The following is a 12,766-nucleotide window of genomic DNA, read 5'->3' as shown; positions in this document are numbered from 1 at the left end:
TGGGAGGATCACTTGCAGCATTTGCAGGCTGTTCTCCAGGCCCTGGAACGGGCTGGCTTAACGATCAAGGCCAGCAAATGTCAGATTGGGCAGGGGTCGGTGGTGTACTTAGGTCACTTGGTGGGCAGGGGAGCGGTGCAACCCCTTCAGGCAAAGATTGAGGCAATCATGGCCTGGGAACCCCCCAAGACCCAGACTGAGGTCCGAGCCTTCCTGGGCCTCACAGGTTACTACAGACGGTTCGTGAAAGGGTATGGCACTATCGTGGCACCCCTCACAGAACTCACGTCCAAGAAGCAACCCAGGAGAGTCATTTGGACGGAGGCTTGCCAGCGAGCCTTCGACACTCTGAAACAAGCATTGTGTAAAGCTCCAGTCCTGAAGGCTCCAGATTTCACGAAAGAGTTTATTGTCCAGACAGATGCATCCGACATTGGCATTGGGGCGGTGTTATCGCAACTCAATGAAGAGGGTCTGGATCAACCCGTGGTCTTTCTGTCACGAAGACTGCTTCCCCGGGAACAGAGATGGAGTACCATTGAGCGGGAAGCCTTTGCGGTGGTCTGGGCACTGAAGAAGCTGCGACCATACTTGTTTGGCTCGCACTTCCTGGTTCAGACAGACCACCGACCCCTTCGTTGGCTCATGCAAATGAAGGGGGAAAACCCCAAACTGTTGAGGTGGTCTATCTCCCTACAGGGAATGGACTTTCGGGTGGAACACCGACCCGGAGTTGACCACGCCAATGCAGACGGTCTCTCCAGGTATTTCCGCCTTAGTGTTGAGAACTCCCAAGGGGTTGGGTAGCTCTCCCCACTTTCAGCTGGGGGGGACGCGTGTTGGACCCGTCTGCTTCTGAGAGTCCCCTCACCACTATGATTTATTTTGTTCCCCTGTACCTCCAAAAATTTGTCGCTTTTTATTTTTGTCTACCAGGACCTTTTATGTGATTGTCTCATGGGGCTAGATGTTCCTTGACACTCAGTTACTCACGAGGTTTCTGGCACCTATGTACAAGGCACCTGGCGAAACCTGTGAGTCTAGAAACTGAAGTTGACAACCTGTGTGTGTGTTCAAACTTAAAATGGTGGACACATATTTCCCTCATGTGAGTGACTCCCATTGGAGCCTGCATGTATTTTGGCCTTTTGAGGTTTTGGCGCCCTTTTGCTTGGCGCGCATTCCTGACAGGAATTCCTTTAGTTCCTTCAGGAACACAAAATGGCTGCTCCAGAACCCCAGGATGGTGGCTCTGAAGGACCAGAAAGGACCTCAAAAGTGCCATGTCATGGGCCGACCCAGAGAAGGTTCTAGAACCTTCTGGCTCGTGCTAGCACCCCAGGGCACTGGCTATATAAGGTCCAGTCCCTGGCGGCCATTTTAGATGAAGATCATTCCTGATTCCTGATTTGACCTCAACAAGGAAGGAGTTCTAGACTGACACCAGATTGACACCTGCCCTGTTGACCCCTAAGGCAGCTGGTGACAAAGGCAATAGTGCAGCTAAGGTTGCTGGCGTTGGATGTGACTGGCGTTCCAGTCAACAGCGTGGGCGGTGACCTAGCGCCTGTAGCGCCTGCCCAGCGACCGCCTTGAATTCCCCAAAAGACTGTGGCCAAGTTCGAGTGCCTCTCCGCCCCCCCCGGTGGCTGAAGCGGCTGTGGAAGCGAGTCGCTAGGCGAGAGTGACGTCGCCGCGCTCGTGAGCTCCCCTGAAGTGCCCCCTTCGTGAATAGCGCCTACCGCGAGGAGCTCGGACGTCTCTGAGCCCCATCTGCGAAGAGCGCCTCCTGCGTGGACCGAAGGTGAGGTGGTGCGCCGGGGCGGGGAAGGCCAGCCTGCATTGGGCGGGACTAGCGAGTCAGCCCCTCCTTGTTGACCCGGGAGCTGAAGCTGTGGGCGGGAACCACCCCGAAGAAGGAAGTCGGAGGGAGGTCTGTGGAGCCCCTGCGAGCCCCGTTGCTGGCTAGAGAAGTACTGTGCTTGACTGCATCGTCCGCTACAGCTGATGTGAGGTGGGCCGGGTGATCCGCTAAGAGACTGCGGTGTGTGAGAGCTAAATAGCGGCATTACTTTGACTGAACTGTGGAGTTTTGCGACCTCCCCGGCAGCCCGTTCGACGTCTAAAGACTCTGAACTGGTGCCGCCAGGGTTCTGAGGGTGAACCAGCCCTGTAGGCGAATATTGATTCCCAGCGCCAAGTATAGGTCCTCTCCCGGTGGCAGCCGAGTGTGAATGAGCTGCTAAATGTATTTCCTTGCTTTCTAGATACACGCGTGTGCATCGAGCGGTTACAAAAGAGTCCCAAAAGTAGTTCTGTATCCCGAGAAGCCTGAAAGCCTGTCGGGCTGTCCATCTAACTGTAAGAGTAATCTCTCCTTTCTCCACACTGGAAAAGTGACTGTATTTGAACGTGATTAATTGGTGGCAGCGATACCATTCATTGGTGATAACTAAACTGTATTTAATCCAGTCATAACTGTGCCAGGCATTGCTATTATTTATCGTCCTAGACCTTGCTGATATGTACTGTGATATTTATTCTGGTCATTGAAAGTATTTATTATATTTATTCCAGTCATTGCTAAATTATTCTACTGTATTCCTATTCGCTATTTATCCAGTGTATTTATTCATTAGAGTCCAACTATTTATTTATTTATTTATGAGAAACCAGTATTCCATTTAACATATGCTTACCAGAAATGTAACTGTGAAACCCTAAGAGAATTTGCTACAACCCAGAGAACTTTTATATAAACGAATCGTATTTTTCCATAACAGTGGTATGGTGTCCTTCTTTTTGTGTGGTGTACAGGGGGTTATTATCGGGTCCAAGCTGGCTTAACACTATAGCCTTCACCTGCCTAGCCACTCGAGTCAAGCTACCCCCCCTTTATGCTGGGCTTGCCCTCGCGGGTCCAACATATTTACTTTATTGTTATTGTTAATTAATAATTAATTGGTAATTAAATAATAATAATTAATTTTGGGTACAGGGGTATTTTTAGGGTTCAGGGTCAGTTTTCAGTTCATGGGTACAGGGGTATTTTTAGGGTTCAGGGTCAGTTTTCATTTCATGGGTAAAGGGGTATTTTTAGGGTTCAGGGTCAGTTTTCAGTTTTTGGGTAAAGGGGTATTTTTAGAGTTCAGGGTCAGTTTTCAGTTCATGGGTACAGGGGTATTTTTAGGGTTCAGGGTCAGTTTTCAGTTCATGGGTAAAGGGGTATTTTTAGGGTTCAGGGTCAGTTTTCAGTTTTTGGGTAAAGGGGTATTTTTAGGGTTCAGGGTCAGTTTTCAGTTTTTGGGTAAAGTGGTATTTTTAGGGTTTAGGGTCAGTTTGGGGTTTTTGGGGTACAGGGATATTTTTAGGGTTCAGGGTCAGTTTTGGGTTTTTGGGTAAAGGGGTATTTTTAGGGTTCAGGGTCAGTTTTGGGTTTTTGGGGTACAGTCGTACAGAGTAAAAATAAAATAAATTTAAATTAAATCAATTAAATGAAATAAAAAAATATAAAATTACATTAAATTATTAAGTTTTTAATTTATTTTAAATGTATATGTATTAGTTTTAATTTTTTTATTATGTTTTAATATGTTTATTTAATATTTGTAACATTATGGGCTCGATTCCGATCCGGTAAAAAAATCCACAGTACGATTCGTATCCGGAGCCGTTTCCGTACGAATCGTAAACACACCGTACGACCCGGCGAGTACGATCCGGACCGGGTGAGCAGGACGCTATTCGTACGGTCGGCGTCAGGTAAGGGCGATTCGTACGGTAAAGCGCTCACTCACATACACACCGTACGCCGCGTACCCCACATGATCGCCGGGGTACGCGACGTACCCCTGCGATCATGTGGGGTACGCGCCGTACACCCAGCGTACATGGGGTACGCACCGTACACCCAGCGTACATGGGGTACGGTGCGTACCCCATGTACGCTGGGTGTACGGCGCGTACCCCACATGATCGCAGGGGTACGTCGCATACCCCGGCGATCATGTGGGGTACGCGGCGTCCCCGGGGGGGGGCGTTCTGTACTTGTTTCGGCGCGAACTATGCGTTTACGGCTGTTTCCAGCTCCCGTAAAAAAAAGGCTCGTACGTTGCGTACCCGACACGAATCGTACTTGCTGGGTCGTAAAAACCAGCCGCGAACCGTAGCGATGTGACGTACAGCGGGTTCCGAGTGCGACTCGTACGGATATTTTAGTCGTACGGAGTCCTGTACGAATCGTACGGTCTTTGGCTCCTGGTACGGATCGTACTTCGTCGTACGTACGGGGACGTCTACGGGTACGATTCGTACGGGGAAAATTGCTCCGTACGACGATTCGGAGCGCATTTTACCGGATCGGAATCGAGCCCTATATGTATTTTATAATTATTTTTACATTGTTATTAATACATTTAAAAAAACGATATTTTTAATTTCGATATTTTTGTACTACAATATTATTTTTTCGATATTTTTGTACTTACCTTGTTAGGGATAGGATTCCTATATTTTTGACTTCGATATTTTTGTTCCGATATTTTTGTATTTCGATATTTTTGATTTCGATATTTTGTCAGACATTCGTCCAAGATAGTTGAGAAAGCCATAAATACCCAACTTGTGGAATTCATCGAGCAACATCATCTGCTCGATGCAACACAATTTGGATTCCGCAAGTATCATGGAACGGAAACAGCGCTTATTAAAGCAGCGGATGATATCCGTCTAATCAGAGACCAAGGTGGCACAGCACTATTGGTGCTTCTAGATTTATCGGCCGCCTTCGACACGGTTGACCATAAGATCTTAGTCAACCGTGTCGAAAAGATGGGCGTACAAGGCCTAGCAAAAAATCTACTGGCATCTTTTCTGGCAGATAGAGCCCAGGCAGTTATCCTGGGTCAATTTGAATCTGCAGAACTATCACTGCCATGTGGGGTACCCCAAGGTTCCTCCCTTAGTCTGACACTTTTTAATATATATGTGTCGGACCTCGCTAAAACCATCAAAGCGCATGGGATGAACCTTACCTCATATGCAGATGATACACAACTGATTCTGGCCATCAGAAATGATGGGGAAACAGTAGCGGAGAGTTTCAAAACAGGTATGCTGGCCATCGGACAATGGATGTCAGCAAACTGTTTGAAACTAAATTCCGATAAAACTGAGGTGGTCATTTTTGGCCATCTCAGTCCTGACTGGTCCCCAGCATGGTGGCCATCCTCCTTCGGAGCTGTGCCCAAACCTGCCACGAAAGTGAGAAATCTGGGTGTCATCTTCGATGACAATCTAAATTTCATGGCACATGCTAATCAGACGGCCTCCACAGCCTTCTACAAATTACGTTTGGTCAGGAAGATTCTTCCATTTCTTCCCAAAAGTGCAGGCAAGACATTGGTCAGCGCTCTTGTCCTATCAGCATTGGACTACTGCAATGGCTTGCTCGCTAATGCTCAAGTCAGGATCATCAAGAAAATGCAGGCAATCCAAAATGCAGCAGCCAGACTTCTTCTTAACATCCCTAAATTTAAGCCAATAGCTGAGACCTTAAGAAGTCTTCACTGGCTCCCTGTAAGGAACAGAATTAAGTTTAAAACACTGTGTATTGTCTACAAGTCACTACATCATCAAGCGCCACAATTTCTGATTGACCATCTTGTTCCATACATTCCATCTCGGACACTTCGATCAGCAAATCAAAACGACTTGGTAGTGCCACGGACCAAGCGGGTCAACTGGGGAGACAGACGCTTCCTAGTTGCTGCCCCAAAACTATGGAACACTCTCCCGCAATCCATAAGATCTAGCCCAAATCTTATGACCTTCAGGAAGAAATTGAAAACATGGTTATTTGACCTTTAAAATCTCATAAGACCATACAGGAGAGTAACAAATAGTACAGCGCCGAGACGCCTGCGGGCATTTGTTCGCGCTCAACAAATGTTAAAAATAAATAAAAATAAATAAAACACACCATATTGTTGTGAAAAAACTCTCATCAGTCCAGATAGCATCATTATTTGAAATCTTTATTGATCGTCTTGGAGGCACCAGATATTTGGGCAATCTACCTTCCAGCCACCCAGATGTCTACATTGCTGTTAAAACAAAGCAGGATGTGCAGTCACTGCAGGGTAAGGTGCACGGCAGTGGGGGCCAAGTCCTATGAACCTGGGGCCGGATTTATCAAGGTTTTGCGTCGCTCTTGGGCCACGCAAGAAGCACAAAGGCAATACAAAAACGAACTAAGAATTATCAAGCCATGGAAGGTCACCTTGCATGGCCCTGCATGTCTTGATCAATCTAGAGTAATGCAACGCAGAGCAGATCACTGCCTTGTGATACTGTGCCCCGGGAGGCGTTCTATGGGTGGAGCGTGGGTGTTCCCACCCATGGATTTTGGAGCATTCCCAGATTTACCATTAGTGAGTCAAAAAACTACGCCTCCCCGGGTAAGGCGTAACGGGGAGGAAGAACTTTATTTCCCTTCATGTTTTCCACTTTCTTCAGCATATGTAGGAAGAAGAGAATGCCTCCCTGGGTTGTCCTTTCCTGCACAAAAAAATACTGCCTGATACCAGGCACCCTTGCACCATGACTCAACGGTGCCTGCATTGGTGCTAGGCAGTCAAAAGTGTGCCAGCACTAGGAAAGGATAGGAATGTGCTGTGTAATGTTACATTTAGTGCATTTCCGCCCTTTTCCTTCCATGCAGCGCAGTACATCAAAAAGGCTTGCTGTGTGAAAAAAATTATAAATAAGGGCCCTGGTGTTCTACCATCCTATCTCTCTCTACAGCTTAGTAGGAATACTTACCTTTACATCACATGCCTTACATCACATGCCTTAACAACACAGTTGTCACAACAAGTGCGTTGTTACAACACAAACTATTACATCGCAAGTTGTTAAATGACTTGCTGTAGGGGGCGCGCTGGACTTAGGAATAGTAATATTTACTATTCCTTCTCCAGTTTGTGCAACAGCAGGGAAGGTGTTGGATTGTGAATCCAACGGATCACAGACATAATATCGAATACACAAATATAGAATGGACAAAATATCGAAGGAAAAATATAGAAGCAAAAATATCGAAGTCCTATCTACAAACAGGTAAGTACAAAAATATCGAATCAAAAATATCGTTAAAAAAATATAGTTAGTCAAAATATCGAATTTTTTTAAATGTCTTTAAAGTAATTTAAAATTTAAAAAATAATAAATATAATTAACTTAAATATACTTAAAAATACTTAAATAACCTTGAAATTATTAAGTAACTAATTTAAGTTTAAAAAATGTACATACGTTTTTTTAATACATATATATATATATTATCGTAAATTTATTTAAAAATATACAATATTTATTACTGTAGGATAGTGGGAGGGTGAACTTTACCATTACCACTCCAGTGAATGCAACAGTAGGGAAAGGGTTGGATAGCGTGGGGGTAAAAATGACTATTCCCACTCCAGTGAGTGCAACAGTAGGGAAAGCTTTGGATAGCGGGAGGATAAAAATTACTTTTCAAACTCCAGAGATTGCAACAGTAGGGAAAGCGTTGGATAGCGTAGCGGTAACAATAACTATTCCCAGTCCAGAGAGTGCAACAGTAGGGAAAACGTTGGATAGCGGGAGGGTAATAATTACTATTCCCACTCCAGAGAGTGCAACAGTAAGGAAAGCGTTGGATAGCGTAGGGGTAATTTAATATTCCCACTCCAGAAAGTGCAACAGTAGGGAAAGCGCTGGATAGCTTAGGGGTAAAAATTACTATTCCCACTCCAGAGAGTGCAACAGTAGGTAAAGCGTTGGATAGCATAGGGGTAAAAATTACTATTCCCACTACAGTGAGTTTAACAGTAGGGAAAGTAATGATTTAATATACTAATTACAATAAATTAAATATCAATACCAATAAAACATTAATTAAAATTAATTACCAATTTAATATTATGTAATAAATATTTATTTTAACATACAAATAAATATTAGTTATTAAAAATGAATTACCTATTTATAATTAATTAACAACTAATTATTTTCAATAACAAAAACGAATTAATAAAAAGTAATACCAACTAATAATTAATTAACAGTAAATTAATTATGAATGCATAAAAAGTATTTTTAATATGTAATGAATTACAATTAAATTACTTCCCATCATATTCACCTATAAAGCCAAAACCCACTAGAGAAAATAAATTAATACAATTTACATAATTATCAATTAATAAATTAATAAAATGTTATTACCAATTAAAAATTAATTAACAATTAAATTCAAAATGAATACAATACATAAATAAAAATATTTAATTCTTTACAAATAAATTACTTCCCACCCTATTCCCCTATAAACCCCCAACCCGCTACAGAAAATAAATTAATGAAATTAACAAAATTATCAATAAATCAATTAATAAAAAAATAAAAATTAATTACCAATTAAAAAATTAATTAACAATAAATTCAAAATAAATACCAATAAATAAATCAAAATATTTAATTAATTACGATTAAATTACTTCCCATCCTATTCCCCTATAAACCCGCAACCCGCTACAGAACTAAAATGCGAAATTAAATTAAAAATAATTAGCAATTTCAAAAAATTAATATTTAATTTAATATAATTAAATTACTTCCCACCCTATTCCCCTATAAACCCACAACCCGCTACAGAATTATATTACGCAAAAATTAAATAGCATAAAATTCATTACTTAAAATAATTTACTAAAATAATATACACTTTTCACACATATACTAACATAAAAAACACTTTGAAAAATTCAATATTATTACAAATTCGATATTTTTTAATACCTATATTATATACTTGAAAATCGATATTAAATTACTTACCTTCAATTCGATATTTTTCACCACTATATTCTGTCCATTTAATATTTTGTTCATTCTATATTTTTACTTCAATATTAGGGTAATTCGATATTTTCAATTCGATATTTTGTGTAGTTACCGAATGCAACACCAGTGCGTCCCCTAAAGCAAGCCATTGAAACGACATGCGATGTAATGGTTATGCTTTGTAACAACACCGTTGTTGTAACGACCGTGTTGTAAAGGCATGCAATGAAAGGCATGCAATGTTATGGCTGTTTCCCAGATGGGTATCTGATGTAAGTGTGAAAGGGCACTTGCCCCTGCCCACACTGCTATTGGTGCAAAAAAGCCTTTTTGCTCAAATTTTACAATTTATCAACAATGCATGCATTTTCAAATACAATATACACACACTGTCTCACAGCATTGATCATTTTATTACGGATCACTCTCCATAATTATATCCTTTTCCTATTATACTTATATTATTATTATTACTTATTATTCTTATTATACTGACCGATATGTACAAAACATAACATTAAATCTCTGAATACATCATGTACAGAATATTAACAAAAAACAATGATTTCTATAGTCCTTTCCCAATGCTTTTCGGGATAACCTTATCCCTTCGTCAGGGGAACTGAAATAAAACATAAATGCCCATAAGACACACGGGGACGAACTGTTACTCACTAGATTTAGAACAGTGACCATTAAGGTGTGACCAACCGGCCAGAAAAGTGTAATTGCAACAACAGTTCCCCTGACATGGGCGTGTCACCTCAATAACCACTGATTTTGAGATTTACAAGGGTGGTGTAAATAGGAGGCAGCGCCAAAATTAAGACCAGGGAGTACCTGGTCTTAACATGGTGAAAGGAGGAGAAATGCTTTATTTTTCATTGTTTTTGCTATTTCTATATGTGCTGCATTGTCCTTTCCTGCACATAAAAAAATCCTTAAAAAAAATATGAATTGCAACTTCTATGTGTGCTGCACAATGCAGTACACACAGGAGTTGCAAATCACCATTCTGATTGTTCACATGCGGGAAAGGGACACCTTACTGCACATAAACAAGCATACCCTCAATGCGTGTTGGCACAAGGCAGCTGAATTTAGCACCAGTGCAGGGAGAAAAATACAGTGCATCCCTGCGTTTCTCAAGTGATGGAGCGGGGTATTAGCAATTTTGGAGCCAACCCGAGCTCCACCACTTTCTTGTAAACATGCCTCTAACTTTCTTGGACAGGCGTGATGTAGACTTGGAAATTCTTCGGGAAACACACCTGACCCCATGATGACCAACGAAGTGGGACATATAGACACTTCTCCTCATACAGTTCCTAGTCATGCGTAGTCTGTAATCTACTCCTTAATAAACTAATGGAGAAACCTAAAGACCTCAAAGGCATGTAAATATTATTAACTGGGTTGCTCTATAATAAGAAACTTGTCTTGATCATGAGGATTCTTTCACAGACAGCGAGGGTTCAGTCTTACCGGCTGTTCTATTGCCTCTTGTTGTAGATTGTTCTGTTGGTACGTTTTGGCCCCAGATGCCCCCATTGTGGCCCTTGCGCCATTGTGCTTATCTCACGGGTCCCATTCCCATGAGGTTTGGATTTTGTCAAAAAACATTGGTGACAGTGCTTTTTTGATTACTCAGGCCCTCCCCGAACAGGCCCTTATATCTTCAGAAAGGGTGGAAACGCCATCGACACATATTGCAAAGAAGGTGCTCAAATGATGTAATAACAGCCAATGACAGGACTGCTGGAATGGAATATCTGGTTGTTTAACTACCTCACTATTTTGTCCACTCACAAGTTGGTGGGTTTTTTCACACAGGTTAACTTCTCACAATCAAAGTTAAAATGTACATTCAAGAGATGATTTATGATACGAATAAATATTTTCTTTCCCCTGGAACCTACTGTGCTAATACCACTATCCTTCTTGGTGCTTTTCTGTGAATTACAGCAATATTGCTGTTCTTTACCAGTATCTTTTGTTTGAAATGAGTTCTGTGTGAACCATTTTTTTTGTATGCATGCTCAGTACCCAGGTTCACATGGATATTTGGTTGTCTCTTGTTTGTTAAGCACTGTTATTAGCTAAGCACAGACCTGCCATAAAGTGAGGTATAACGACTGCCCCTACAAGGGATGAAGGGATGAAAGAAATGATGATATGTAATGACTGTGTGGAAACACATTCCATGCTGCAACCACTGACCTCTAGGGCTAGAGATACATGGGAAGCGCTTATGTCGTGACTAATTCAGGATTAAGTTGCCCACATATATGGCATGCACATACCTCAGTGGGAGACAACGCAGTGGATGTCATTTTCTCTGGCATTGCTATATGGATGGTGCAAGGTGGCAGGATGGCGCTCTTCTCCCATAACTGATAGAATGAATAGCTATGACTTTGTGTCACATTATGTGGGAATATTCTGTGCATGGTGACGGGGCGTTTATAGGCAGTGAGCTAACCGACCAACTCTCTGAGTTGAACTGTTTTTGACTAGAGAGTATGTGCTGTCTATGCTTGCTATAATGTACCCCATTTGGAAATGTTTCTTTATGGTATATGCCTGTGTAGTGCTCATTTGATAATGACTTTTAATTCTCTGTAATGTTGGCGTGTAAGTGATAACAATCAATGAAATCTCAGCACTAATACTAATAAGGACCATGTGATTGAAGGGGCCCTGATGGTACCACGTCCGCATCACACAGCCTTCTCCTGCTCCATCCAGAAGGTCTGGAGCTTCTTCTTCTCACCCAAATGGGACAATAGGCTTCATCCCAGCTCCACTTCCAGAAGCAACTGGAGACCCTGCTCATCATGTAACACCTTCATCTGGTTCAGACTTCCCAGCTGTAGGCCACTGCTACTCCCACCTGAAAGTCCCCTTTCTCTTCTTTGTCTGAGTTGCACATTTCCGTCTCTTTCATGTCTTCCTATTCATACACAACACACCCACAGACCACTGTAACACTCTGGTGCTTTGTAGTTAGGTGTGTGCTTTATGAATACCCCAATTGCATACAATACTGTCAAGTCATGAATTGAAGACAGCTTGGGTCTCACTCTCTGCTTCACATAGTTAATATTCTGCCTCTGGGTGCTTTACAAAAGTACTGTCTCTTGTCTCCCAGCTGCAGGAAGGCTTTGGGTGGGCTCCCTTGATCCATCTCTTCTCCGACTACCAGAAAATGACTGACATCAAAAATGAAAACCACTTCAAGATGAACTTGTGGGCAGAAAAGTTCTCCAATCAGGTTAAGAAGAATTTGGCCCCATTTTTCAAGATGTGGGGCTGGCCAATCGAAGACAGTGTCTCTGCAAAGCTGTCTTCTCTGCCGGAGTGGGAGCAGAACCCGATGAAGAAGTTTGTTGGAAAGTAATGACAATGGAAAAGCACGGTCCTGTTTCACAATGACTTCAAGATTCAATTTGGTTTTCCATCAACTTCTTTATTGACTACATCATAATAAACATGATCTTTTACATTGCTATATGTTCCTATTGTGTCTCATTCCAGCCTTCAGTCCTGAACATTTCACCTAAAAAGCATTGTGTTTGTTCAGTGAAATCCCAAAAAGTCTACAACTCCCAGAATGACTTAAGTGATCACACAAAATTCTCAGACCGGAAACTGTCGCTAATGATTTGGAGAAAGTTGGTCGCTCTGTGCATATGTGAGTTCGATATAGGTGTGTTCTGAGGTAAGATCTTTGGCAGCGGTTCACAAGACTAACGACCGAGAAGGAACTGCATGTCTGCTATGTGTGGGAGTTGGAGACTGGGACGCCAATGATGATTGATCTGAGACAACTCATACACATTCTCCCTACACACACCACATCTAAGACAACTCATACTTA

General features: G+C 42.2%; 1 protein-coding gene across 2 annotated transcripts in view; it reads left to right on the top strand.

Annotated features, from left to right (window-relative positions):
• Positions 1-12,396, top strand: part of LOC147693228 (TRPM8 channel-associated factor 2-like) — a 223,146-nt gene extending 210,750 nt beyond the window's left edge. The window contains exon 8 of one of the 2 annotated variants that reach the window (XM_086933634.1): positions 12,038-12,396. In XM_086933634.1, the coding sequence (XP_086789760.1) occupies positions 12,038-12,286 (249 nt within the window). In that variant the 3' untranslated portion in view covers positions 12,287-12,396. The remainder of the gene's footprint in view (positions 1-12,037) is intronic. The other variant, XM_086933635.1, reaches the window with a different exon arrangement.
• The last annotated feature ends 370 nt before the right edge of the window (positions 12,397-12,766 follow it).

Source organism: Lissotriton vulgaris, chromosome 8, assembly GCF_964263255.1.
Source record: "Lissotriton vulgaris chromosome 8, aLisVul1.2, whole genome shotgun sequence".
NCBI lineage: Eukaryota > Metazoa > Chordata > Amphibia > Caudata > Salamandridae > Lissotriton > Lissotriton vulgaris.
The sequence above is the reverse complement of the archived record's forward strand: the minus strand, read 5'-3'. Positions and strand labels throughout refer to the sequence as shown.